General features: G+C 48.7%; 1 protein-coding gene across 10 annotated transcripts in view; it reads right to left on the bottom strand.

Annotated features, from left to right (window-relative positions):
• The window catches only part of HDAC4 (histone deacetylase 4), a 178,880-nt gene that overhangs the window by 24,725 nt on the left and 130,722 nt on the right, over positions 1–23,433 (bottom strand). For 8 of the 10 annotated variants that reach the window (XM_074548851.1, XM_074548853.1, XM_074548854.1 and 5 more), the window contains 7 exons: positions 21,902–22,018; positions 20,954–21,152; positions 18,380–18,609; positions 12,368–12,625; positions 9,994–10,180; positions 2,992–3,125; positions 1,624–1,744 (listed from right to left, as the gene is read on the bottom strand). In XM_074548851.1, coding sequence (XP_074404952.1) covers positions 1,624–1,744; positions 2,992–3,125; positions 9,994–10,180; positions 12,368–12,625; positions 18,380–18,609; positions 20,954–21,152; positions 21,902–22,018 — 1,246 coding nt within the window. The remainder of the gene's footprint in view (positions 1–1,623; positions 1,745–2,991; positions 3,126–9,993; positions 10,181–12,367; positions 12,626–18,379; positions 18,610–20,953; positions 21,153–21,901; positions 22,019–23,433) is intronic. The other 2 variants (XM_074548850.1, XM_074548848.1) reach the window with 1 other exon arrangement.

Here is a 23,433-nt window from a genome sequence, read left to right as displayed (position 1 = left end):
CCACCAAGCTGGTTTGTAAATCTGAAAGCCTTTTAAACCCTTAAAGGGAGAGAACAGCTGAAGGAGGGGTTTTTAACCTGAGCTCCTTGCTCAGCTCCTGCCCTGTGGAAGCCATCAGGAGAGAAGGGGGTGATGTGGGCTGGCAGCCAGTGCCACTGGAGCATCTCCAGGCTGAGATGGTGCCAGGTGGGCTGAAGAAAGCAGCTCTAAGCCCAGTTAAGAGCTACTGCACATCCCCTCCTACTGGAGACCCTTGAGGACCTGACCTCCTGCAGCTCTGGGGCTTTTCTGCAAGTTGTATCCAAACAGGGAATGTTCTGACTGGAAAGCCTTTGGAATTTCTCTTCTCTACAGGATTAAAGTTGACCTCTGCAAACACTCTAAAATGAGTGATGGAAACCATGGTGGGCACAGAACTACAGCAGCAAGGGCTGCTTCCCCCACAGGTTCTCTACAGAAACCATCAGGAATGGTTCAGCAGTTAGGGTGTTCCCCCCAAAAATGCATTCCAAATAAACTCCATCTCCAAAGACATCTGTGGGCACTGCTGAGACAGATCCTGCCCAGAGCCAAGGAGGGAGTGGAAAAGTATTCCAGGAGAATTTTCTCAGATATCCCAGGGAAGATTGACCGAAGCTCCTTCCGGCTGTGGGTTTTCCATTCCCGAGCATATGACATCATAAATTCCTGAAAGTTTACCTCCTAATGGAGCTATCATTCAGCTGGAGGTGTCTACTTTTGGGTTCTCTGGCCCTAAAGAGGTGGGAAGTGAGCTATAAATATCGTGCTAATTGTGTGTTTAACCACTGCCTAATGGTTAAACATTAACAGAGCTCCCTCTCTGGGAGCTCATGGACACGCTGAGCAAAATCTTTCCAGCTCCTTTGCTGTGACCACTACATCACAAAGGCCACTGAGTTAAACCTCTTTTTACATCATCCAAAGTCAGCCTAATCCCAAAATAAACTTTCTCAACATCTCAACGTTCCAGAAACCGTTTTTTAAGGGTTTTTTTTTTCTTTTCTTTTTTTTTTCCCCTCAGATCCCCACGTGGCAACTTCTTAAATTGTCCCTCCAGCCTGCTGCTGCAAAAAGGCAGGAAGTAAAGGGAGGCGATGATGACTCCACAGAGGTGCTAAAATCCATGTTGTTTGGTTATCTGAACATGCATCCCTTAGAATTTCTGCTGGGAAAATATCTTTTTTTTTTTTGTATTTTTATCTGTATTTTACAACAGACACAGCCCTGTTTCAGGAAGATTTGGTCTCCAGTGAAAGGGATAAACAATCCCACTCCACATTAAACAAATGTAGAGGCCCCTGCATCTCTCTTGCTGACTGTCCAAAGCTGCCAGGGGTTTGTTGATGCCTGTGCAGCTGGCTGGGGGCTGCAGATCCAAACCCTTGGGAATGTGCTCCAGTTCCTTCCCTAGCCATGGATAGCTATCCAACACCCAGAGTGAGGTTTAAGCTCTCCAGGGTTTAGGGGTCTACCTGAAGAAAGGGAGATGGATCCCGTGCACAGAGCTGGGAATAATCCTCTTGGAGATGCACAGGGCTAATGATGGAGCCCAGCACCTCAGCCAGGGCTCAGGAAGGAGGGTGTCCCCCCAGGGAATGGTACCTAGAAGCTTCTTGCTGTCCAGTTTCTGCCTGTTGAGAGGGTTTGTGCCATAGAGCAGCGTGTGCGCCTCCGAGTGAACCGTCTGCAGCTCCTCCAGCGTCGCCTTCCTGCCACGGATGCACTGCAAGGGGAGGGAAAAGGCTGCTGAAATCACTGCTCAGGGCTTGGCTCTCTCTTCTGTCCCCTTAGCAAGCCACCAAGACACACAGCAAAACAATAAAATGGGTCCTGAGGCAGAGAAATTCAGGTTTGGGGTGAATCCCTTACTCGCAACATTTATCAGCTGGACATGGAAAGTCATCGTCAGATCCAGTCACGATAAAGAAGGGAACATTGAGACAGGAGGTGGTGGGGGTGAAGGAAAGGTGACCAGAGAGACAAGGGAGTGCATCCTTGAAATGACAGCGCAGAGCTTGAAAAAAGCCAGCAGGGAATGAAGGCAGAAATTCACTATAAGAGTCTGGTGAGGCTGGAAGTCACCAGTGCTCAGGAGGGAAACACAGCTCCCATCAACAGCTCCCATCGTGAGAGCAACCAAAAGCACCAAGGTAAGCACAGAAATGAAGGAAAAAAAATCTTCTTGAAGGACATTAACAGGAAATTAAGGACAATAACATTGCCTGGGATCTTACAGTCACAAACTTATACATTGGAGAACATCTCTAACACCACTGCGGAGGCCAGGCAATTAGCAACGAGGTTCATTTGCTCCCAAATAATCCCAACATTCGATTAAATGGGTATGCACAGACAGAGACAGGTTTGAAAGGGATAAAGGAGGGCAGGACAGGGAAATTTAGGCAATGGCAATGCTGCCACCACGTGGATGTCTTATCTGATGGCTGGGAACATTCCCAGCCCCATCCTGACATTGCTGGAATATTTATGCTCTGGGATTCAGCCCTCTCAGGTGCTCAAAGAATTAATGAACACACACTTATACCCCCATTTATCACCACTGCTGTTAGTTGGAACTAATAACCACTTGTTAATTTTTATTATTAATCTTCATTTTTTCTGTTTAATATCTAAGCTTTTCTCTCCATTTTCCTGCTCTTAAAATACATCCAATAAATCTAATTTAACCTCTTGTGATGGAATGGTGCTCAGTGCCTTCCTCCTACTCCCACTCTTTTAACAGCACAGCTTGACCATTACTTATTAAAGAGCACCAAAAAAAAGTTATTAAAGCACAGGAAAGCTGTTGCTTTTGCTGGAATAATTGGGAGGGATAACAAATGACAGGGTTACATCATATCTTGCTCTTTTCTTTGGCATAACAGCAATATAATAGTAATAATAATGTTGTAATAATATTAATAACACTAATAAAAGAGGCCATGTGGCCTGTTGTGGTGTTTCCCTTACCTCACACTTGCCCCTCAGCCCCGTCTCCTGGAGCCTGGACCAGATGCTCTGGATCCTGCCTGCGTGCTCAGGGTGGCTGTTGGTGTTTCCACAGGTGCACTGGTGCTTCAGCATCAAGGTGTCGTACACAAGGCCTGCAGCACAGAGGGCAGAATTGCTCTTGGGTTAAAAAAACACCAAAAATTTGCCAGTTTGAGAGAGGAAAAAAAAGGTATTTTGCTGTAGAGTCAACGGTTCTAGGCCAGAACTGTGACAGAGAACTGAATATCCCAAAGCTGCATCTTCTCCTTCCCATGGAAATCCTCAAGGGACAGGAGAAGAAGAATCAGCACCAAGATGTGAAATGAAAGGCCAGGAGGAGGTGACACCTACGTGACACCCAGGAATGGGATCTGGGGCTTTTTCCCTGGCTGCCAAAACACCAAACCCAGAAGGACCAAACCATTCCTGGCTGCGTTTCACGAGCATCCGCGTGCTGCTCTTTGCTAATTGCAGCCATTAGAGCCTCATTTGCTAATTGCAGCCATTAGAGCCCACCTGGGCAGGTTCCTCTGGTGGAAAGGACATTTTCTCTGGCAGTGGTGCAGTTACTGGGAGCAAAGGGAGCATCTTAGAGATTTTTGGCAACAATGCAGGTTTCTCAGCTTCTTCATCAGCCAGTGGGTTTCCTATCACCTCCCTCACCCTGCCTTGATGTGTATTGTTGCTAAATTTTTTTGTAAGTTCACTGTCGCAGACATCTTTTCATGAAAAATCTTTTCTTTAGGATTTTTTCTCCTGAGAAGCTGAAAAGCCTCAGGAACAAAATGTAAACAATGATTATCTGCTGCTGTGGAATGCAACAGGTGCATCTGTGATTGGCCCATGTTGGTTGTTTCTAATTAATGTCCAATCACAGTCAGCTGGCTTGGACAGAGAGTCTGAGCCACAAACCTTTGTTATCATTCTTTGCTATTCTATTCTTAGCTGGCCTTCTGATGAAATAATTTCTTCTATTCTTTTAGTACAGTTTTAATGTAATATATATCATAAAATAATAAATCAAGCCTTCTGAAACATGGAGTCAGATCCTCATCTCTTCCCTCATCCAAGAACCCCTGTGAACACCATCACAAGTTCACCACTTCCAATAGGCCAGAGATGAAGCTCTCAGGAGCTAACATCTTCCCCCTGCAGGTTAATAAACCTCTTTCTTCCCCTAATTTCCCAAATGCATGGATCACCCCATTTGCACACTTAGAACAGTACAAACATTCCTTGTCTTGTCCTGGTATAACTGCAGGGAGGTGTTCAGCCCAATGAGGGGGTGCTGGGGGAGCTCAATCCCCCTGCATTCCCAAGGATTCACAGCATGACAGCACAGGAGGCTCTGATTCACACCCCAGAGTTGCCTGGCTACCATTCTGGAGGGGAAGTTGGGATTCCATAGCCAACAGCAGGTCCCTCCCAGTGACAGAAGAGATTTAACCATTTCTCTCGAGCAAAAGATGTGAAGCCAAATGTTGAAATCCATCTTTCCTTCAGGTGGAAGCTCCAGAAAACAGAATAAAAGTTGGTTGGTTTGGGGTTTTTTTCCCCAAGAAAAGGGTTCCTTGCAGGAAGTATCTCTATGAGTTGGTCCAAGGGCTGGAGCCCCTTTGCTGGGAGAGCTGGGGGTGCTCACCTGGAGAGGAGAAGGCTCCAGGGAGAGCTCAGAGTCCCTGAAGGGGCTCCAGGAGAGCTGGAGAGGGACTGGGGACAAGGCATGGAGGGACAGGACACAGGGAATGGCTCCCACTGCCAGAGGGCAGGGATGGATGGGAGATTGGGAATTGGGAATTGGGAATTGTTCCCTGGCAGGGTGGGCAGGCCCTGGCACTGCCCAGAGCAGCTGTGGCTGCCCCTGGATCCCTGGCAGTGCCCAAGGCCAGGTTGGAGCAGCCTGGGATGGTGAAAGGTGTCCGTGCCCAAGGCAGAGACTAAAAACCAGACAACCTTTCAGGTCCTTTCCAGCCCATTTTTCCATGATTTCTATGGAATGCAAAGGTCTAGCTGAGAACCCAGAGCCTCTGAAGGCAGCAGTGGCAGGAGGCAGTCCCAGCCCCTGATGTCTAAGGATGTGCAGCCCAGCTGAGAGCATTTGGGTGAATCCCAGGTGAGCACACCCACAGCTGGATCCGTGCTCCCAGCTCCAGCATGGACACACAGCACAACCTGGGAGCTCCCAGGGAACCCTGAGAGCAGCTGGAGCTGGAGCTGTGCTCCTGCAGCTCCCAGGCCTGGCTGCAGCTGCAGTCCCACCTCCTGGCTGGGTGTGGGCACGCTGTGCCACCGGGAATCTTGGCTCCCTGCTCTGGCTCCTGCAGCTCTGCAGCCTCAGGGGAGGTGTCTGGCAGCTCCTCACTCTGCTGTAGGTGAGTGCAGAGGGAAAAAACACCCCCCAAAAGCCAAACCAGGATGGGTTCCAGGCAGAGAACAGAGCCCTGGTAATTGGCTGCCCTCGGGTCAGCCCAAGTTCACCTGGAGGAGGTTGTGCTGCAAAAAGCTCCCTCAAGGTCTCTCATGTTTGATTTACAGCATCAAACACCACCAGGAGCTGCTGAGCCAAGGCAAGCTCGGAATTCACCTCAGGAAAATCTTTCACCCCAGTCTGAGTTTAACTGAGCTAGTGCAAGGGCTTAAACTAAAAGAAATTTAGACTGGATTCATGGGGGAAATTCTTCCCTGTGAGGCCTGGCCTGATCCATCCCTGGAAGTGTCCAAGGTCAGGTTGGACACTTGGGGAAGCCTGGGACACTGTGAGGCGTCTCTGCCCATGGAACTGGATCATCTTCAAGGTCCCTTCCAACCCAAACCGCTCAAGGAATCTATCCCATCCCAAACGTGGTGCTCACAGACCTTGGTTTATCAGTGGTTCCTCCTTTCCCAGGGCTTCACTGATAACAGCAGCACCAATCACTCATCATTTCTCTTTCCTAGAAACCAGCCCAGTTGAAAAGGGAGCTGTTCCCAGTTCCTTCCTGTGGCTGGGGACACTCAGCTGCAGACACACACACACACACTCACACAAAGGGAAGCTCGGCAATTTAAGCTCAAAATACAAAACTACACTGGCTGTTACAAGTTAATTGAAGTGGTGCTGGAAGCAAGACTCTTTTCAGACATAAGAACAATAATTTTTAAAGGTCAGCACTAAAGCAAAACCAACTGGCTTTTCTTGGCAGAACAAACATATGATCTGAGGTTCAGATAATTATATTGCTCCGCACAGGAGAGAATAAATGCCTTCATCAGAAAGGAAAAACCCTTTAATGCAGAACATCAGAATAATTTGTGGACCCATTTTTGCAGGAGATCAGAGACTGGATAATTGGAGCTATGCAAATTAATGGCCTAACCTGAGGATCCTTATTCAAGTGCACAGAACAGGGCAGGCACGAGTGTTCATTAAAGTCACGGGGGCTGCTGGAGCTAGGGAGGGCGAGTTCAAGGACCTGCTTTCTGGGAGGAAGGAAAATTAAATGTCATGCTTCAGGACATCAAACTGATGGCTGCAAGGATCCAGGAAGGGCACAGCTCTGCCTTTGATGTGGAGTAATGGACATCATGTTAGAGAGCTGCAGGATGCGGCTCTTTGCCCCAGACCTTTGAAGTCTCAGGTGCTGGTCACCGAGAGAGACGGGAAAATCAAACACACATCAACCCCAGAACTTGCAGCTGTCTGCAGCTAACTCAGTCCAGGGAGAGCACCAGCTCTCTGTGTTATTTCTGTATAACAAACCAAACATGAAAAGGAGGAACAATTCCTTTGTCTGTTGGACAATGGCTGCGTTCCCATCCAGAGCGATCGCGGTTGGCTTAATTAGGGCCATGCAATGAATTTTGCTTCCTGCAGCCCTCTCACCAAACCCTCACACCAATTCCAACCCTCATTCCTCTGCCTCAGCATCAGTCTCCAAAGCACTTATCAGCCAGATGGATTTTCCTCAGGAAAAAAGAAGCCTGATGCACTTCAGCACTGCTTGCTTTTGAAAAACACCCAAGACTTTAATTTCCTGCCTTGCACAGAATGGCTCAATCCCGGTGATTAAGCTTTAGCATCCACCTCCAGAAACACAATCTCCGACAAGCCGTGGACAACTCCAACAAAACATGAGGCAATTTCACTCACACATGCTCAGCAGCTGAAATGCCTTTCCTCTCCTTTCTCCTGCTCCCATGCCCATGGCAGTGGGCTTTTGTTCCCTGCTTCTCCTATGCAGACAGTGCAGGTTAATCAAACCAGACCTAGGACTAGTACAGAGGCCTTACCTGTATGCTTTGCACCTTAATTAGTGCCAGTGAATGCCTGATTTTATTGTGTTTTTCCTTCTCCATTCACCCAGCATAAATGCAGAGATTGAAGGAAAAAGAAAAGTCAAGTCTTTGGAATCCTAATGAGGATAAATGTTGGGAAAATGGTATTTTTACAGGTGAATTACCTGAAGCATTCTGCACCTCATCACCCTGTGCAGTGCTGGATAAAAGCAGTGTGATATTCCACTCCTTATTTTAAGCCACTTTTTAGGTTTTTCAAACCCTGCCTCTGAGGAAAATAAATCCTGATAATGGAACAGCATCTTTTCCAAGCAGCACAGCTCTCAAATCTGCACTCTTACTGCTGCCTGCAATTTTGAATGAAATTCAGAGGCACAGATCTGAGTCAAACACAGATCCTCTGCTAGGATATGTTATTTATTTCTATGTTCAGAGTCTTGCATGTGATTGATTGGGCAGCTTCAATACCGGCAGAGGAGGAGGGAAGAAGGAGAAGGAATGAATAATCCCTTCAAGCAGGGCCAGGCTTCCTTGTTTTTAAAGCCCCAAGGTTTGGGGTTAAGTGTATTAGAATCTCAAGTTTCATTCAAAAGCCAGCGGACTTTTCCATGCACCCTTGGCAAAAGCCAAAATCTTTTAATCTGGCCAGAACCGACTGCATTTGAAATGCAGTTCTGCTGAAATTCTGGGTTAAACATTAACAGCAAACTGGGACTTTAAAGGGCTGATTTGCAAAACTTGAGCCATTCCCTGGGTTTTTCCAGAACTGCCAGCACATGCTTCCCACCCTGCCTGCAGCCAGGAGCTGAGGAACACTGAACATGCCACTATTACTACACAACCAGAGCCTGAAAATAAACCCGATTCACAGCGCTGAGCCGAGTGATGCAAGAAGTGTAGGTTAAAAATGGAATAAAAGCAGAAGTGAAAGGGAAATAACATCATGAGTCGCTCTTATTTGGGCGTTGTGGATTTCCCCCCCTTCCTTTTCCTTTTCCCAGGGAACACATCACATTGCAAACTGCTCATTCACAAAGCAAGAGCCTGACATTTGGGGAAGAAGGCGGACTTTGAAATCAGTCCTCACCACCCAGCACAGGGCTTGAGGAGTTGCAGGGAAAATCAACTTTCAGCTGTTGCTGAGGGCATTGAAGAAACAGAAAGGATTTTGGAGTAGAAAAGTTGGCTGTCAGGATACAGGAAGAACAATTAGGTTTTTTGCTTTCAATCTTGGTGGGGAGATCACAGAATCTCAGGGTGGTTTGGGCTGGGAGGGACCTTAAAGCCCATCTTATTCCTCCCCTGCTGTGGGCAGGGACAACTTCCACTAGCCCAGGCTGCTCCATCCTGGCTGTGAACACTTCCAAGGGATGGGGATCAACACCTATTTTGCACTTGTGCTTTCCACCAGACAAACACAGGATTGCACTCATCATTTTCCTCCACATGGAAGCAAACACCCTTTGGTCTCTCTGTCTCCTCAAGACAAGTTGGAATCACCTGCTCACTGGGTTTTCCCAACCTGTGTGACAGGAGGAGGGGAGGCTGGCAGGGAGTCTGGAGTAGATCACTGACGGCACGAAATTATGGAGGGACTGGAGAAGGTGGAGGAAACAGAGGCAGCATTGCCGTTGGCACTCTGTCCTTGAGGAGCACTGGCTCTCTCTGCCTTGCCTCTGAATCAGCTCTGTCCCAGCCTGGGACTCGTTCTGTGTGCCTGAGGCACAGCTCCAGAGCTGTGCTCTGTGTGTGTGCAGGGTATTTTTGCTGTGCTCTGTGTGTGTGCAGGGTATTTTTGCTGTGCTGTGTGCGTGTGCAGGGTATTGTTGTTGTGCTGCTGTGTGTGTGCAGGGTATTGTTGTTGTGCTGCTGTGTGTGTGTGCAGGGTATTTTTGCTGTGCTGTGTGTGTGTGCAGGGTATTTTTGCTGTGTGTGTGTGTGTGTGTGTGCAGGGTATTTTTACTGTGCTGCTGTGTGTGTGTGCAGGGTATTTTTGCTGTCCTGCTGCTCTGTGTGTGTGCAGGGTATTTTTGCTGCGCTCTGTGTGTGTGTGTGCAGGGTATTTTTGCTCTGTGTGTGTGTGTGCAGGGTATTTTTGCTGCGCTCTGTGTGTGTGTAGGGTATTTTTGCTGTGCTGCTCTGTGTGTGTGCAGGGTATTTTTGGTGTGTGTGTGCAGGGTATTTTTGCTGTGCTCTGTGTGTGTGCAGGGTATTTTTGGTGTGTGCTGTGTGTATGTGCAGGGTATTTTAGCTCAGAGGAAGAGACAAGCAGGACAAGAGGGATGACTCAGTGTGCTCCTTGAGGAAGGCAGGATGTTATGGAGTATCCAAACGGGGATGAGACACAGAGCCCATGCTTACAGATTTGCAGGGACGGGGAAGAAAACCATAGAATCATCTCCCTGGAATGGTTTGGGTTGGAAGAGACCTTAAAGCTCACCTTGTGGGTAGGGCAGGGATACCTTCTGCTATCCCAGGAGGCTCCAAGTCCTGTCCAACCTGGCCTTGGACACTTTCAGAGATGAGGCTGCCACAGCTGCTCTGGGCAACCTGGCAGGGCAGAATTTCCTTCCAATATCCCACCTACCACAACTCCCATCCTAAAGCCATTCCCTCTTTTCCGTGCCCTCACAGAACAGCTCAGTGTAAAACAAACCAGTGAGCAGAGCCCCCCCCCCCCAGCCCAGAGCCCCCCAAAAAGCTCACCTGTTGTGAACCTTGGCTTAGTGGGAGGCTCCTGCACGGACATGGGGAAGGTGGCTGAGGCAGGGGAGGACTGTGCCCGCGACAGGGGCCGGTGTCCCCCGAAGGACACGGGCATGCCGGCCGCCTCCAGCGACGCCTGGTAGTTCCTCAGCTGGTGGATCCTCTGCTGCTCCAGGAGCAGGGCTTGCTGTGGGCAACAGAAGCAGGCAGTTGCTGAAAGGACCTTCCCAAAAGGGTTTGTGAAGGATCCCAGTCCAGGCTTGGACTCTTTTCCCTCACGTGCAGCAAAGGAAGATGTGACATTTCTAGGGCCGAGTCAGACAGGCACAACACATGGAGCCCCACAATGACAGGGTCACTGCCAGGGGCAGCTCCATCTCCCCCACAGCTCCCTCCTCTTCCTTCCACCCACTGCTCTGGGACATTTAACAGTGAAACAGTCCAGGCCATGGAACTGGTCCGACTCAGCTGGATCCCGGGCTGGACAGGGAGCTCTGAATTGAGCTGCTTTTCTCTCTGCAGCCACACCATCAGCTGGACAGGCTCCTGGGCAGAAGGGATGGCTTCTCCATCCCATTCCCTCCTGCTCTGAGGCCAAACAGTTGCAAAGGAGATACTATTTTAAAGACTTCTGAGGTGTGCCCATGGATTCGGGATTAAGGTGGAGAGGCTCCAGCTTCAGAGGAATGGTATCACTGGTAATAGTCCATCATCACTAACTCAGAATTAGAAAATCCCAGGGTGGTTTGGGCCTTAAAGCTCATCTCTGCCATGGGCAGGGACACCTCCCACTGTCCCAGGTTGCTCCAAGCCCCATCCAACATGGCCTTGGACACTTCCAGGGATGAGATGGCCACAGCTTTCCTCAGCAACATCCCAATGACATTCCTGGAGGAAATGGACCAGCACCATTACACTGTGCTCCCTTGTTATTGGATTTATCACCTGCAATCCACAAGCCTCGGGTGTTTTCCCTCAAAAGTGAGCCTGGTTGGAGGCTCCAGCTTCTCTAATTCTGAAGCAGGAACACTCTCCACTTGTGCCCTGTTCTCTTATGTGCAGTCTCATGTTTTATGAAAAATTCTTTCCTTAGGATTTTTTTTCCTGAGAAGCTGAGAGGCCTCAGGAACAAAATGTAAGCAATGATTCTCTGCTGCTGTGGAATGCAACAGGTGCATCTGTGATTGGTCTCATGTGGTTGCTTGTAATTAATGGCCAATCACAGCCCAGCTGTCCAGACTGTCTCAGTCAGTCACAAGCCTTTGTTATCATTCCTTCTTTTTCTATTTCTTGCTAGCCTTCTGATGAAATCCTTTCTTCTATTCTTTTACTATAGTTTTAATATAATATATATTATAAAATAATAAATCAAGCCTTCTGAAATATTGAGTCAACATTCTCTTCTCTTCCCTCATCCTGGGACCCCAGCGGAACACCGTCACAGTCTTTCTCTGGAGAAATTAGTTTTAAATCATTAAACCAAAATACAGTCCCCTGTGATTTTACATGGGGCTCCTGTAACCAGCCAACCCTTCTGGTAGGTGACTCTAGGGAAGAAATCACTTGGATTTACATCAGGCTCCTGTAACCAGCCAATCCTTCTTGTAGGTAACTCCAGGGAAGGAATCACTTGAATTTATATGGGGTTCCTGTATGTAACCAGCCAACCCTCCTGGTAAGTGACTCTAGGGAAGGAATCACTTGATTTTACACGGGGTTCCTGTAACCAGCCAACCTTCCTGGTAGGTGACTCCAGGGAAGGAATCAGCTGATTTTACATGGGGTTCCTGGTAGGTAACTCCAGGGAAGGTATCATTTGCATTTATGTGGGGTTCCTACAACCAGCCAACCCTCCTGGTAGGTGACTCCAGGGAAAGAACCACCTGTAATTTTACATGGAGTTCCTGTAACCAGCCAATCCTCCTGGTAGGTGACTCCAAGGAAGGAATCAGCTGATTTTACATGGGGTTCCTGGTAGGTAATTCCAGGGAAGGAATCACCTGAATTTACACGGGGTTCCTGTAACCAGCCAACCCTCCTGGTAAGTGACTTCAGGGAAGGAATCAGCTGATTTTACATGGGGTTCCTGGTAGGTCACTCCATGGAAGGAATCACCTGAATTTACACGGGGTTCCTGTAACCAGCCTACCCTTCTGGTAGGTGACTCCAGGGAAGGAATCACTTGAATTTATATGGGGTTCCTGTAACCAGCCTACCCTCCTGGTAGGTGACTCCATGGAAGGAATCACTTGAATTTATGTTGGGTTCCTGTACCCAGCCACCCCTCAGGAGCTGTTTCCCCTCAGAGCAGCACGAGGTGACTCCCCAAGCCCAAACCCCAAACCCGCGTCTCCCGACCGCGCGAGCGCCAGACCTGGCGGAAGAGCAGCTCCTGCTCCGCCTGCCTCTGGCCGGCCTCCAGCTCCTGCTGGGGCTCTGCCTCCTCCTCGTCGCTCTCGATGGGCTCCTGTTTGACCTGCACCAGGCTGGCCAGCGCTGGGGGCTCCTTGTGGCCCGCGGCCCGCTCGCCGTAGGGCTCCTCCAGCAGCGCCTGGTGCTCGCGCAGCTCCTCCTCCGTCTCCTCGGGGTGGCTCTCGTGCTGCCGCGCCGGCTCGGCGGGCTTGGAGATGATCTGAAAGAAGCACAAACTCATCAGAGCTGCCTCTCACCCGGGGGAATGCTCGCTCTGGCTCTCCAGGCTGAAGGGAAGGAGCAGCTCTGAGTTATTGTGTATTAAGGTCAGGGTAACCCTGGCATCGAGGGCTCCGAAATCCCTTGTCCCGAGTGATGACACCTCCTTATTTTCCACTTCATCCTCTCTCTGAAGGAATAAGAGCCTCTTGTTCCTGCACACCTCCAGATGCTACTCCATTCACAAACCCATCGAGATGTTTGGCAATTAAATTCTGAAAGAATACCGGGGACACAAACCCTCCAGCAGGGCTTCTGCTGCCTGTTTGCTCAACATCACCTCGGATCACTCCCTGAATTTTTTCTGTGAGGCTGAAATAATGATTACTTGAAGATCTGTACTCTTATGGAGCTGGTTAAGAGGGAACTCAGGACATGCAGCTGAGAGCAAACCTCAAGAGCAGCGTTGTTCTAACCTGACCTTCCTAACCAGACACAGTAAACGTCTCGGAGAGGAGCTCCTAAACCTAAAGGAACAATTTAATTCTCACTGTAATTCACTCAGGCTTTTTGTAAGTTCCTTGGCAAGATAAAATTCACAGTTCTCTGTCTCAGACTGCTTATGATTTTTATTTGGAATATAAAAAAAAAAAACAAACCAAATGTGACCTGTTTTCAACTCCAGAGTAGGAAAACCAATCCATTTCCTCCCTTTCAAAGAGCTCAGGCTGCCCCTGTTTCAAACAGGCTTATAAAGAAACTGCTGCACTTTGAAAGTTGTCGGGGCAAGGTTTAATGAGGATTAGGTCATCGGTATGGTAAGCAATATTGATTTTAAATCTAATAAAGCTAAATCAAAACATGGTTATTGAACACATGCAGGAGGAAGGACTATTTGTCAGTAACTTGCTCTTTGAAGAACAGTGGCTCCAATCTGGAACTGAGCCTTTTTCTCCCCCAAAAGCAGGAAAGAAGGTTCTGCCATATTACCTAAGCAAGGCAGAGGGGCAGGAACGGAGTGAATCTGGCAAGGGACATGAAGCAAGAAAAGAGGAAGGCTAAGGAGACCCTGGTGCCACTGCAGAATGAGGGAAGGCACATGAGATAGAATTAATGCCTTATTTAAGACAATCCTTCAGGAATCCCTGGAACTCTGACACCAGAGGAAAAGTCTTTAACAAGGAAAACTTCCCTTGGTGAAGGAATTACCACTTAAAAGACCTGGACATCCTTAAGTCCATGGGACTCTCACAGGTTGCACTCACAGGTGATGGGACAGAAGGCCATGGGCACATATTAAAACTCATAAAATTCTTTCTGAACACAATAAAACTTTTTTTTTTTTTCCTGTGAGGTTGGTCAAACACTTGAACAAGTTCTTCATAGAAGTTTTGGAATCCCCATCCTTGGAGATCCTTGGGCAACCTGTTAGAGGGAGGACATTGCCCTCAGTGACCTCAGGAGGTCCCTGCAAAGATTCAGGGATCAAAACCCCTCAAGGATTTGTGTGAGGTTCCCCTGCCCCCCACAGTTTAATTCCTTATAACACACACTGAATAACCAAACCACATTAAGCTAAAAGTTCTTCTACCAATTTTCTTTAAGCCCTCTTAGGCTTGATAAATATTATCTGTTTTAAAGATAATTAAATTATCAATAACCATCTGCTGCTTGTTTTGATTTTTTTTTCCTGCTTGGATCGAAGGTCTCAAGCTTTTGAACTTAATGCCTTTTGAACTTCTGAACTGCAAGAGGTAATTGCTGGGAAAAATAACTTAGAGTGCCACTGTCATACCTAATGGGAATGAGAGGCAGTGTAGCTCTCTGGAAGTTTTAAATTATTCCTACTCCTTAAAAATATAAGAATTAAATGACAGCCATGGTGAAGGCTGAGAAGACCAAGAAGTCGATGGCAAGGACATTTCAGACATTCTAGTTCCAGTTGCTGCAACGCCACCCTCAAAGGAAGATTTTGCAGAGAAGACACTTTCTTACCAACAAATTCCACATAAAACACTCAGTACCTGCATGCCAGGCCCATCCAAACTCCCTGAAAATCTTCCATTTGTGCAGTTTTACGAGCACGTGCTCGTGCCATTTAAAATCCGAGGGAATAAAAGTGCGAGGGGCTGGCTGGAATGGCAGCACTGAGAATGCTTGTAAATATATCTGAAATAGTAAGCACAAAGCACCATAAATAACCTCTCCATCCCTTAATTAGCTGTCTGGCTTCCTCTGCCACGAGGTTACTCCTCTGTTTTCATACCCAGTGGCCTCTGGCTGTCACGAGCTGCCACCATAAACCTCTGGTAAAGGCACTGCCTCTCCAGCCCCGGGCAGACGACGACTTCACTCCAGAATAAATTACAGCTCTCTAGTCACAAGCATTTTTAAAAGGCTCCATGCAGCTGGCAAGATTTCTCCTCCACAGCTTTGAAATACAAAGAACAGAAATTAAACAAAAAAAAAAAAAAAAAAACAAACCAAACAAAAACCAAACAAACAAAAAAAAACCCCAACAAAACACAACAACAAAACCCCAAAAAAATTCCCAAGAAACAAAAAATAAACCCCAAAACCCAGGAAAAAAATCCAAAAAAAAGAACCAAAAAAACACCATAGCAAGAAAAAAAAAAAAAAAAACAGAGAGCAAAGTCAGGTCATAAATACAGGGGAAACCAAGGAGTTCATAATTTTTCTGTGGAACATTTCATGAGGGGAGAAAAAAGCTGCATTTTTCACTGGTGACACTTCAGCTAGCATTGGATTTGTCCAGTAGATGTGATAAATAGAACCACAGAATCATTCAGGATGGAGAAGACCTCCAAGCCCATCAAATCCAACCTCTGATCATCGCCATGCCCATCACTCCATACCATCCTCTCCAGGACACCTTTCTCCACAGTGACAAATTCCTGGGACACCGAACACCTTGAAAGTCCTACCAACAGGTTAGAGACATCTATTTACAGACCAGAGATCAATGAGGAGTTCCCAGCAGAAAAACCATGGAACCCCAGAATGGTTTGGGCTGGATGGGACCCCGATTCCCATCAATGGGGTGGCACCAAGGGTCAGAAAACCAGAGGAAGAGAAGAGCCAGGAAGCAAAGGAGGATGTCAGCTCAGCCCTGACCATGCCAGGATGTGCAGAAGCCAGCAGAACCCTCCCTTTCCTCCCTCTGGAGGTGAAGGATGAACTCAAGGAAGAAAGAGAACACAGCTTTGATGAAGATGAGTAAAACACAGGAAAAAGGCTGAACTTGTTCGACTCGACACGGCTCTTCCCATGTTCCCTTTGGGTTCTGATTTTTAATTTTTATGAACTAAGGAGAAACAAGAGATGATAAGGGATGATGGGGAGAGGCTGACTTGGGCACCAGAGTACCTGGCAGAGCCTTCTGCAGCAGCCAAAGCCTACAGAAATCTCTTGATTTGTTTTTTTTCCCCCTGCAGTGATGTGACAGCAGGGGAAAAACAACTGTCTGAGGCAGGCTCAGTCCTACAGCTGGAAGGACCAGGAGACTGTGGAGCTTTTGTGCTTGGAGGAGAGGGAACAACCCACCTGCAAGGCTGGATGGGGCTTGGAGGCAAAGTTCTTCTGATAGTACAAATCACAGAATCCTTAAGGTTCGAAAAGCCCTCTCACACGATCGAGTCCAGCTGCTCTCCCAGCACTGCCAAACCCAGCCCAAACCCTGTCCCCAAGTGCCACATCCACAGGCTGTCCCAACACTTCCAGGGATGGTGACTGTGCCACTGCCTGAGCACCCCTTCAATGCAGAAAGGTTTTCTGATCTTTTCCAACCTAAACCTCCCCTGGCACTTCCCTGCCGAACACTCAGCATGCAAAAAAGGTGGGAAACAAGCACAGGCTGATGGTGGAATATCAGCTCAACGAGAATCACAGAATGGTCTGGGTTAGAAGGGATCTTAAAGTTCATCCCATTCCACCTCTGCCATTCCAGGGACACCTTCCACTCTCCCAGGTTGCTCCAACCCCATCCAGCCTGGCCTGGGACACTTCCAGGGATCCAGGGGCAGCCACAGCTACTTGGATGATTATTCTTAATATTTTCATGTAAAACAAAATGTTTTTCCTTAGTTGCCTTCTTGGAAACAGCAAGACTTGTTTTGGCTGCAGTCCCCTCAAAAATTTCATCTGCTGCAGACACCTAACAGGGAAGGTTTAGGGCCAAAATCTCAACATTTGGAAAATCACATGGAATTAAGAAAAGCCTGATTTATGAGTATATAAATATATAAAATACTTCAGGAGTATCATTTACGAGAAATCCACAAATAAAAAAAAATTAACAGGCAGTGCTAGCGGTCATGGTTAAGAATGAAATAATCTTTTATTTTATTTTTAGTCCTGCCCTTAACTCTCCTACACACACGAAGGTCCTAAAATATCCCCAATCTGGGAAAAGTCTTTTCCCATGTCAGCACTTGGATGCTATCCCATGGGATAAATCTGCCACACGCACGCAGCACTAGCACTGAAGTGATTTTAACTCATGACTCCTATAAATCAAACACAGGGAAATCAGTTTAATTAAACCCTCTCTGCCTGATTTTGCTGTGGAGAGCAATGGACAAGGCTGGAAGTCAGAGTGCTCCAGTGGCTCTCCAGCTCCTGGGAGGTCCAGGAGAAAGTCTGAATGAGCTCAGTGGATACGTCACATCCAAGGCTTTGGAAAAGCTTTAAAACCCTTCACGCCAAAAATCCCTCCAGCTGACAACTTCCCTGAACAAAGAGCCCCAACTCCCTGCCCACACCCCATGGCCCTGGTGCCAGGGAGTGTTTGGAGGGGGAGGAAATGGGATCCCTGTGGAGCAGCAGCTCCCCAGAGCCCTGTGTGCGGGGCCAGGGCTGGCACCCGCGGTGGCAGCGCTCCAGGAGGACAGCATTGACGTCAGTGACTTGTGTAACCATCCTGCCTCAGCCTGGCCCACAAACAAGGGTTTGGGGGTGGTGTGTGTGTGTGGGGGGGGTTGTGGCTTCTCCCACTCTTTGATCCAGCCCTTGGCAGTTGTGTTTTCTCACAGGACTGGAACGGTGGAAATATTTGGAGGAACCTCTGCTGTAAATGGAACAGCAGCGATCTGAACGGCCGCCTGCCACGGGCTTGTCCTGAGCCACAGAGCTGCTGCTGGAGTTGCTGCTGTCCTAAGGAGAGCCTCCACTGGAACTCCTTGGGAGGAGTGTTTAGAAAGCCTCAAACCAGAACAAATCCCAGAATAGTTTGGATGGGATCTTAGAGATGATGCAGTTCTACCCCCTGCCATGGGCAGGGACATCTGCCACTGTCCCAGGGTGCTCCAAGCCCCATCCAACCTGGCCTCGGACACTGCCAGGGAACAATTCCTTCCCAATATCCCATCTATCCCTGCCCTCTGGTACTGGAAAGCCATTCCCTATGTCCTGTCCCTCCATCCCTTGTCCCCAGTCCCTCTCCAGCTCTCCTGGAGCCCCTTTAGGCCCTGGAAGGGCTCTGAGCTCTCTGGAGCCTTCTCTTCTGCAGGTGAACGCTCCTAGGTCTCTCAGCTTTTCAGCAAATGTTTCAGTGTATCTGAGTAACCTCCCTCACAAATACATCCTAGTGTTGTCATGCCTGAGAGAGGTCCAAGGATGAGAATCCCAGGGACGTTGGGAGGTAGAGCCCACAAACACACCTGCCCCAGACACCCCGAAATCGCACGCTTGAGGCTGCTGTGGAGGAAACAAAAGGCATTGAAAGCTCCGTGCCCACCTTGCTGATGTGCAGCTGCTGCTGCTGGAACTGCTGTTTGTGTTTCTCCAGGAACTGCTGGTGCTGCTGCTGGATGACCAGCTGCTGGAGGGCCTGGGCGTTCTGGGGCAGGGGAGCAGACTGGGTGCGCCCCAGCGGGCGGTGCTGCCGCAGCTTGTGGATCGAAGGGGAGACCCTGTCTCCACCCACCAGGGGCTGTGCGTGCAGGGGCAGTCCTGAAAGATACCAGTCTGAAGATAATATGGAGGAAAAAACAGCAGAGGAGAAACGAAAGGAAGAAGAAAGGAAGGAAGGAAGGAAGGAAGAAAGGAAGGAAGGGAGAAAACGGCTGTTGAGTAACGCTGACGGTGACAGTGATACCACGTCAAACCCAGCCACCTCTACAGCTGGAGCTGCCTTGAGAGAGAGCAGATCAATTAATCACCACTGCACACAGCAATGCTTTGCTTGCTTTGAGTTCTGGATCTGCTTGGTGACTCAGAGACCCTCTGGAAACATCCAGCAGCACCTTACTGACCTTTCTGCTGCTACAGGAGACCACATTGGTCTGGAGTTTAAACCTCCCAGCTCACCTTGGTTTAGGGACTGATCCCAGGTTCAATTCAAGCTGCACGAACCAGCTGCCTCCCTTTGGGCAAGAAGCCCTCTGCTCTCCTCAGGCTTTGCTTTAGCAGAGGGAGAAGCTGCCCAGAAGTCTGCAGCCAGCTGGATGCTGAGCATTATGAACACCTTGGCATTTGTGTCCCAGCATGTGACCTCCTTTCCCACCCATTCACAGAACTGCCCTGGTGGAAGGAGCTGACTCATGGGAAAGCCTCTTTTCTCGGTAGACTTAGAGAGTTTCTCCCACTCTCTGCTTTTTCTGAAAGGGATCATGTGAAGGGGTATTTGATTTTATAAATGCATGCTCCTGCAGGTGGTGGTGTGCACACACACAGGTCTGTGTATGAATACATAGAACATTGGGAAAGATGTGTTCCTCTTCCCTGAGAGCACAGCTCCTCTTCCCAGAAGTTCCAATCAGACAGCAGAGCTTGCAGAGGATATTCTGGAAGACTATCCTCCTCCAAGGTGCTCCTGGGACAGCTTTCCAGGAGACACCATGTTCACAGAATCCTGGAACCTTAAAACTCATGTCATTCCACCCCTCCCATGGGCAGGGACACCTTCCACTATCCCAGGCTGCTCCAAGCCCTGAGTATGCTCCATCAGAAATAAGGAACATCAGGGCATGTACCACAACATGGAGGATACTATCTGGAGTAACCATTCCCAAGAGGAATGGCACAGCTAAGGAATTCTAGTCCAGCTTCCCAAAGTGTCCATGTCTACCTTCCAGCCCAGAGAGAGCCATCACAGCTAATTCTGCTGCTGCCAGGGGACCATCTCCAGAGCTCAAGGCCCTCCAGCAGAATCCTAATAAACTCCACTTTATTTCCAAGGAGTTTCCAAATATGAGCTGTGCACTCAAGGCTTTGGGGAGCACGTGAGAGCTCGCTGCCTGTCAGCTGCTGCCTCTGGAACGTGTGTTTGTCCTTGTTTCCCTGTGCTGACTCCTTCTCCTGAGTGCTGGGCTGTAACACCTTGTACTCTTTTAGGAAGCCCTGCACGGAGCAGGTGGAGTAGAAGGAATTTGCTTGGAAGCAAACACAGCATGCTGGAAACTGAGAGAAGCAAACACCACACCTCTCTGCATCAGCCTCCCCATATCTATGTGCTCCCAAGCTTATCCCAACCCCATGGATATTCCTGGGATTTGCATGTACAACCAGCAGTGCCGCAGGGGCTGACACCTCCCAAGAACTTCCAACAGAAATGGAAGGAAGGGAAGGAAAACCAACACGTCAAACATCCTTTGTCCCAGCACCACACACAGGAAGCCAGGAACTCATCCCAGTGGGAATTATTGCTTTCAATCCAGCTTATTATAGCCACAGGCCTTCCCACAGGTAGCTTATTCTGAAAATGCAGCACTGGGAGTGACTCATCCTGCAAAGGGAATGCACACACAAACAAATGCAATCTGCTGGCAGGCAGCTGCCTGTGCCACGGCTCTGCTGTTTATATTAATGATGGAAAGGAAGTGTTTTAACCTGTGATTTTCTAAGGAAAATTTTAATTTTCTGAGGAAGTGTTTTAACCTGTGATTTTCTAAGGAAATTTTTAATTTTCTAAGGAATTCTAAGTGTTTTTAACCTGTGATTTTAACCTTTCGTATTTTCATGGAATAGAAACCATCCATGGAAAACAGTTGTTAAGATGTTTTGCCCTCACTTTGATCTGAACTGGTCAGAAACCTAAACAAAACAGAATTCTCAACTTTTACCCACCAACCTTTGCTGTCCTGATGGAATAACAGCATTTATTTTCATCTGACCAAAATGTGGTGGGAGATCTGATTTTGGAAAAATCATCGCTAATTAATGAGTCAATAAACCAAGGTTTTATGTTCTACCTGCAGGGTGTACAAGGTGGTGCAGGACCTAGAGGCTGCCTTGACAGCAGCCCAACAGATCCCTGCTGGTTTCCTCTCTTTTCCAGGTGATATCCCAGTGCTGCCCCCGGAGCGCTCACCTGTGACCAGGGGCGTTTGTGCAGTTGGCTGTTCCAGTAGGACCATGTGCTGCAGGAGAGGGTTGTGTGCAGTTCCCCCATCCCTCTCCAACGTTGTAGTGCTCAGGTAGGGAGTGAGGTGAGTGCCAGGGAATAAGGAGATCCGCTGCTGTAAGGCTGGGATTGCGAGCCTCTCTGCGTCCTGCTGCGCTTGGCCCGCCTGCAAACGCACAGCCACAGGGGTTGGGAGACAGCCCAGGGGCTGATCCCAACCCAGAGATATCCCAGAGGCTGATCTCAGCCCAGTGATATCCCAGAGGCTGATCCCAACCCAGTGATATCCCAGAGGCTGATCTCAGCTCCACTGACAGCCCAGAGGCTGATCCCAGCCCAGTGATATCCCAGAGGCTGATCCCAACCCAGTGATATCCCAGAGGCTGATCCCAACCCTAGTGATATCCCAGAGGCTGATCCCAGCTCCACTGCCATCCCAGAGGCTGATCCCAACCCTAGTGATATCCCAGAGGCTGATCCCAGCTCCACTGCCATCCCAGAGGCTGATCCCAGCTCCACTGCCATCCCAGAGGCTGATCCCAACCCAGTGATATCCCAGAGGCTGATCCCAGCTCCACTGCCATCCCAGAGGCTGATCCCAGCTCCACTGACATCTCAGAGGCTGATCCCTACCACCCAAGAGGCTGATCCCTGCCATCCCAGCCCCTGATCTCAGCCCTGCTGCCACTCCAGCCCCTGATCCCTGCCATCCCAGAGGCTGATCCCAGCCACCCCCAGCCCCTGATCCCTGCCACCCCAGCCCCTGATCCCTGTCACCCCCAGCCCCTGATCCCTGTCACCCCCAGCCCCTGATCCCAGCCACCCCAGCCCCTGATCCCAGCCACCCCAGCCCCTGATCCCAGCCACTCCAGCCCCTGATCCCTGCCACCCCAGCCCTGTCCCAGCCCCACTCACGCTGGAGGGGCCGGTGGCAGGCAGTCCCAGGGTGATGTTGGGCAGGGAGGGCGAGGTGTAGAGCGGGAGCTGCGTCACGGAGCCCTCGCGGTTGACGAGCCTGTGAGCCAGGCTGGTCTGGACAGGAGGGAGAAAACCTGGTGAGAGCCCATCCCAGAGCCATCCCCATGCCCAGGGCACAGCACTCACCGGGACAGGGCAGCAGGAGGGGACACAGAGTGTCCAGAAGGGCACAGACACCCCAACAATCAATCCCAGCCTGTGCATCCCTAGGAGCAGGGTCCAAACACTCCTGGAGCTCTGGCAGCCTCGGGGCTGTGCCCATTCCCAGCACCCTCTGGGGAAAGAACCTTTCCTGATCTCCATCCTAAACCTCCCCTGGAACAGCTACTCCCTTGGAACTTGCCCTTCTCCAAGCATTTTTAAAGGTAAAACCAATTATCTTAAAAAAAAAAAAAAAAAAAAAGCTTTACAATTGGTGTTTTTCTCTTTAGCAAATAACAGACAATTTATGGTATTTACTAGCGTGTGTTAGCATAAATCAGACTTCAAAATCCCATCCAAAAGCCTCAAGGTTGCATTTATGGAGCTATTTCCTGATTTTCAGGGTGAAATGCAAGATTTGCTCGGTTATCTTACAGGCATTTGAAGCAAGAACACTTTAGCAAAAATACCTTTAATTTCTAAACAAGACTGATTTGAAATACGCACTAGAAAGCCCATTATAAAAATTACAATAAAGTGCCTGATTTTCCTGTTAGGAAGCCAGGGCTCTGATCACCCTGAGGTCTCTGCAGGTGATTTTCCAACGTAAATAGGTTTTGAGAAGACTTCTGCAGAAGCCTGTTAAACTCAGGTGCTGCTGTGAAAAACGGGAGTTTGTTTAACTCAATATTCTATTAAGGGGCAATGTGTACCTAAGTCGTGGCTGTCCCATCCCTGGAATTGTTCAAGGCCAGGCTGTTCCACCCCCTGCAATGTGCAGTGACACCTTCCACTATCTCAGGGTGCTCCAAACCCAAAATCCAGCCTGACTCTGGACAACTCCAGGGATGAGGCAGCAACAGCTTCTCTGGGCAGCCTGTGCCTTATTTTTAACAGGTTCATTGTAAAAAAACTTCATTTTTCTCTCTTATCTAAAGTGACTCTCCATGTGATTATTTGTACCCACACACTTCTCTTTCCAAGTGATTTTTGAACACTCCTGGCAATTTTGCTTTAATTTAAATTACATAATGTCAGTGCGCCATTGAAAATAAGATACTTATTGTCAGCAGAGGAATGAAATATTTTACTGGTATCATAAATGAAACAAAACTACATCCATTTTCCCTTTGAGCAATCAATACTCTGGAGTTGTGCCTCAAAGCCTCTCCTGGGGATTTGCTATAGAAAAACAGAGGAGAGAAGAACACAGCAGCTTGATGCTCTGAGCATATGGGATTTGGCAGCATTATCACCACTTTAAACACACAGCTCCCATCTCTGGGCTCAATTGCACACAGCCATTTCTGAATGCACAGTCTGCAGCT

This window comes from Zonotrichia albicollis, chromosome 10 (genome assembly GCF_047830755.1).
Source record: "Zonotrichia albicollis isolate bZonAlb1 chromosome 10, bZonAlb1.hap1, whole genome shotgun sequence".
Classification (NCBI taxonomy): domain Eukaryota; kingdom Metazoa; phylum Chordata; class Aves; order Passeriformes; family Passerellidae; genus Zonotrichia; species Zonotrichia albicollis.
Note: the sequence above shows the minus strand (reverse complement) of the source record. Positions and strands in the feature narration are given on the sequence as shown.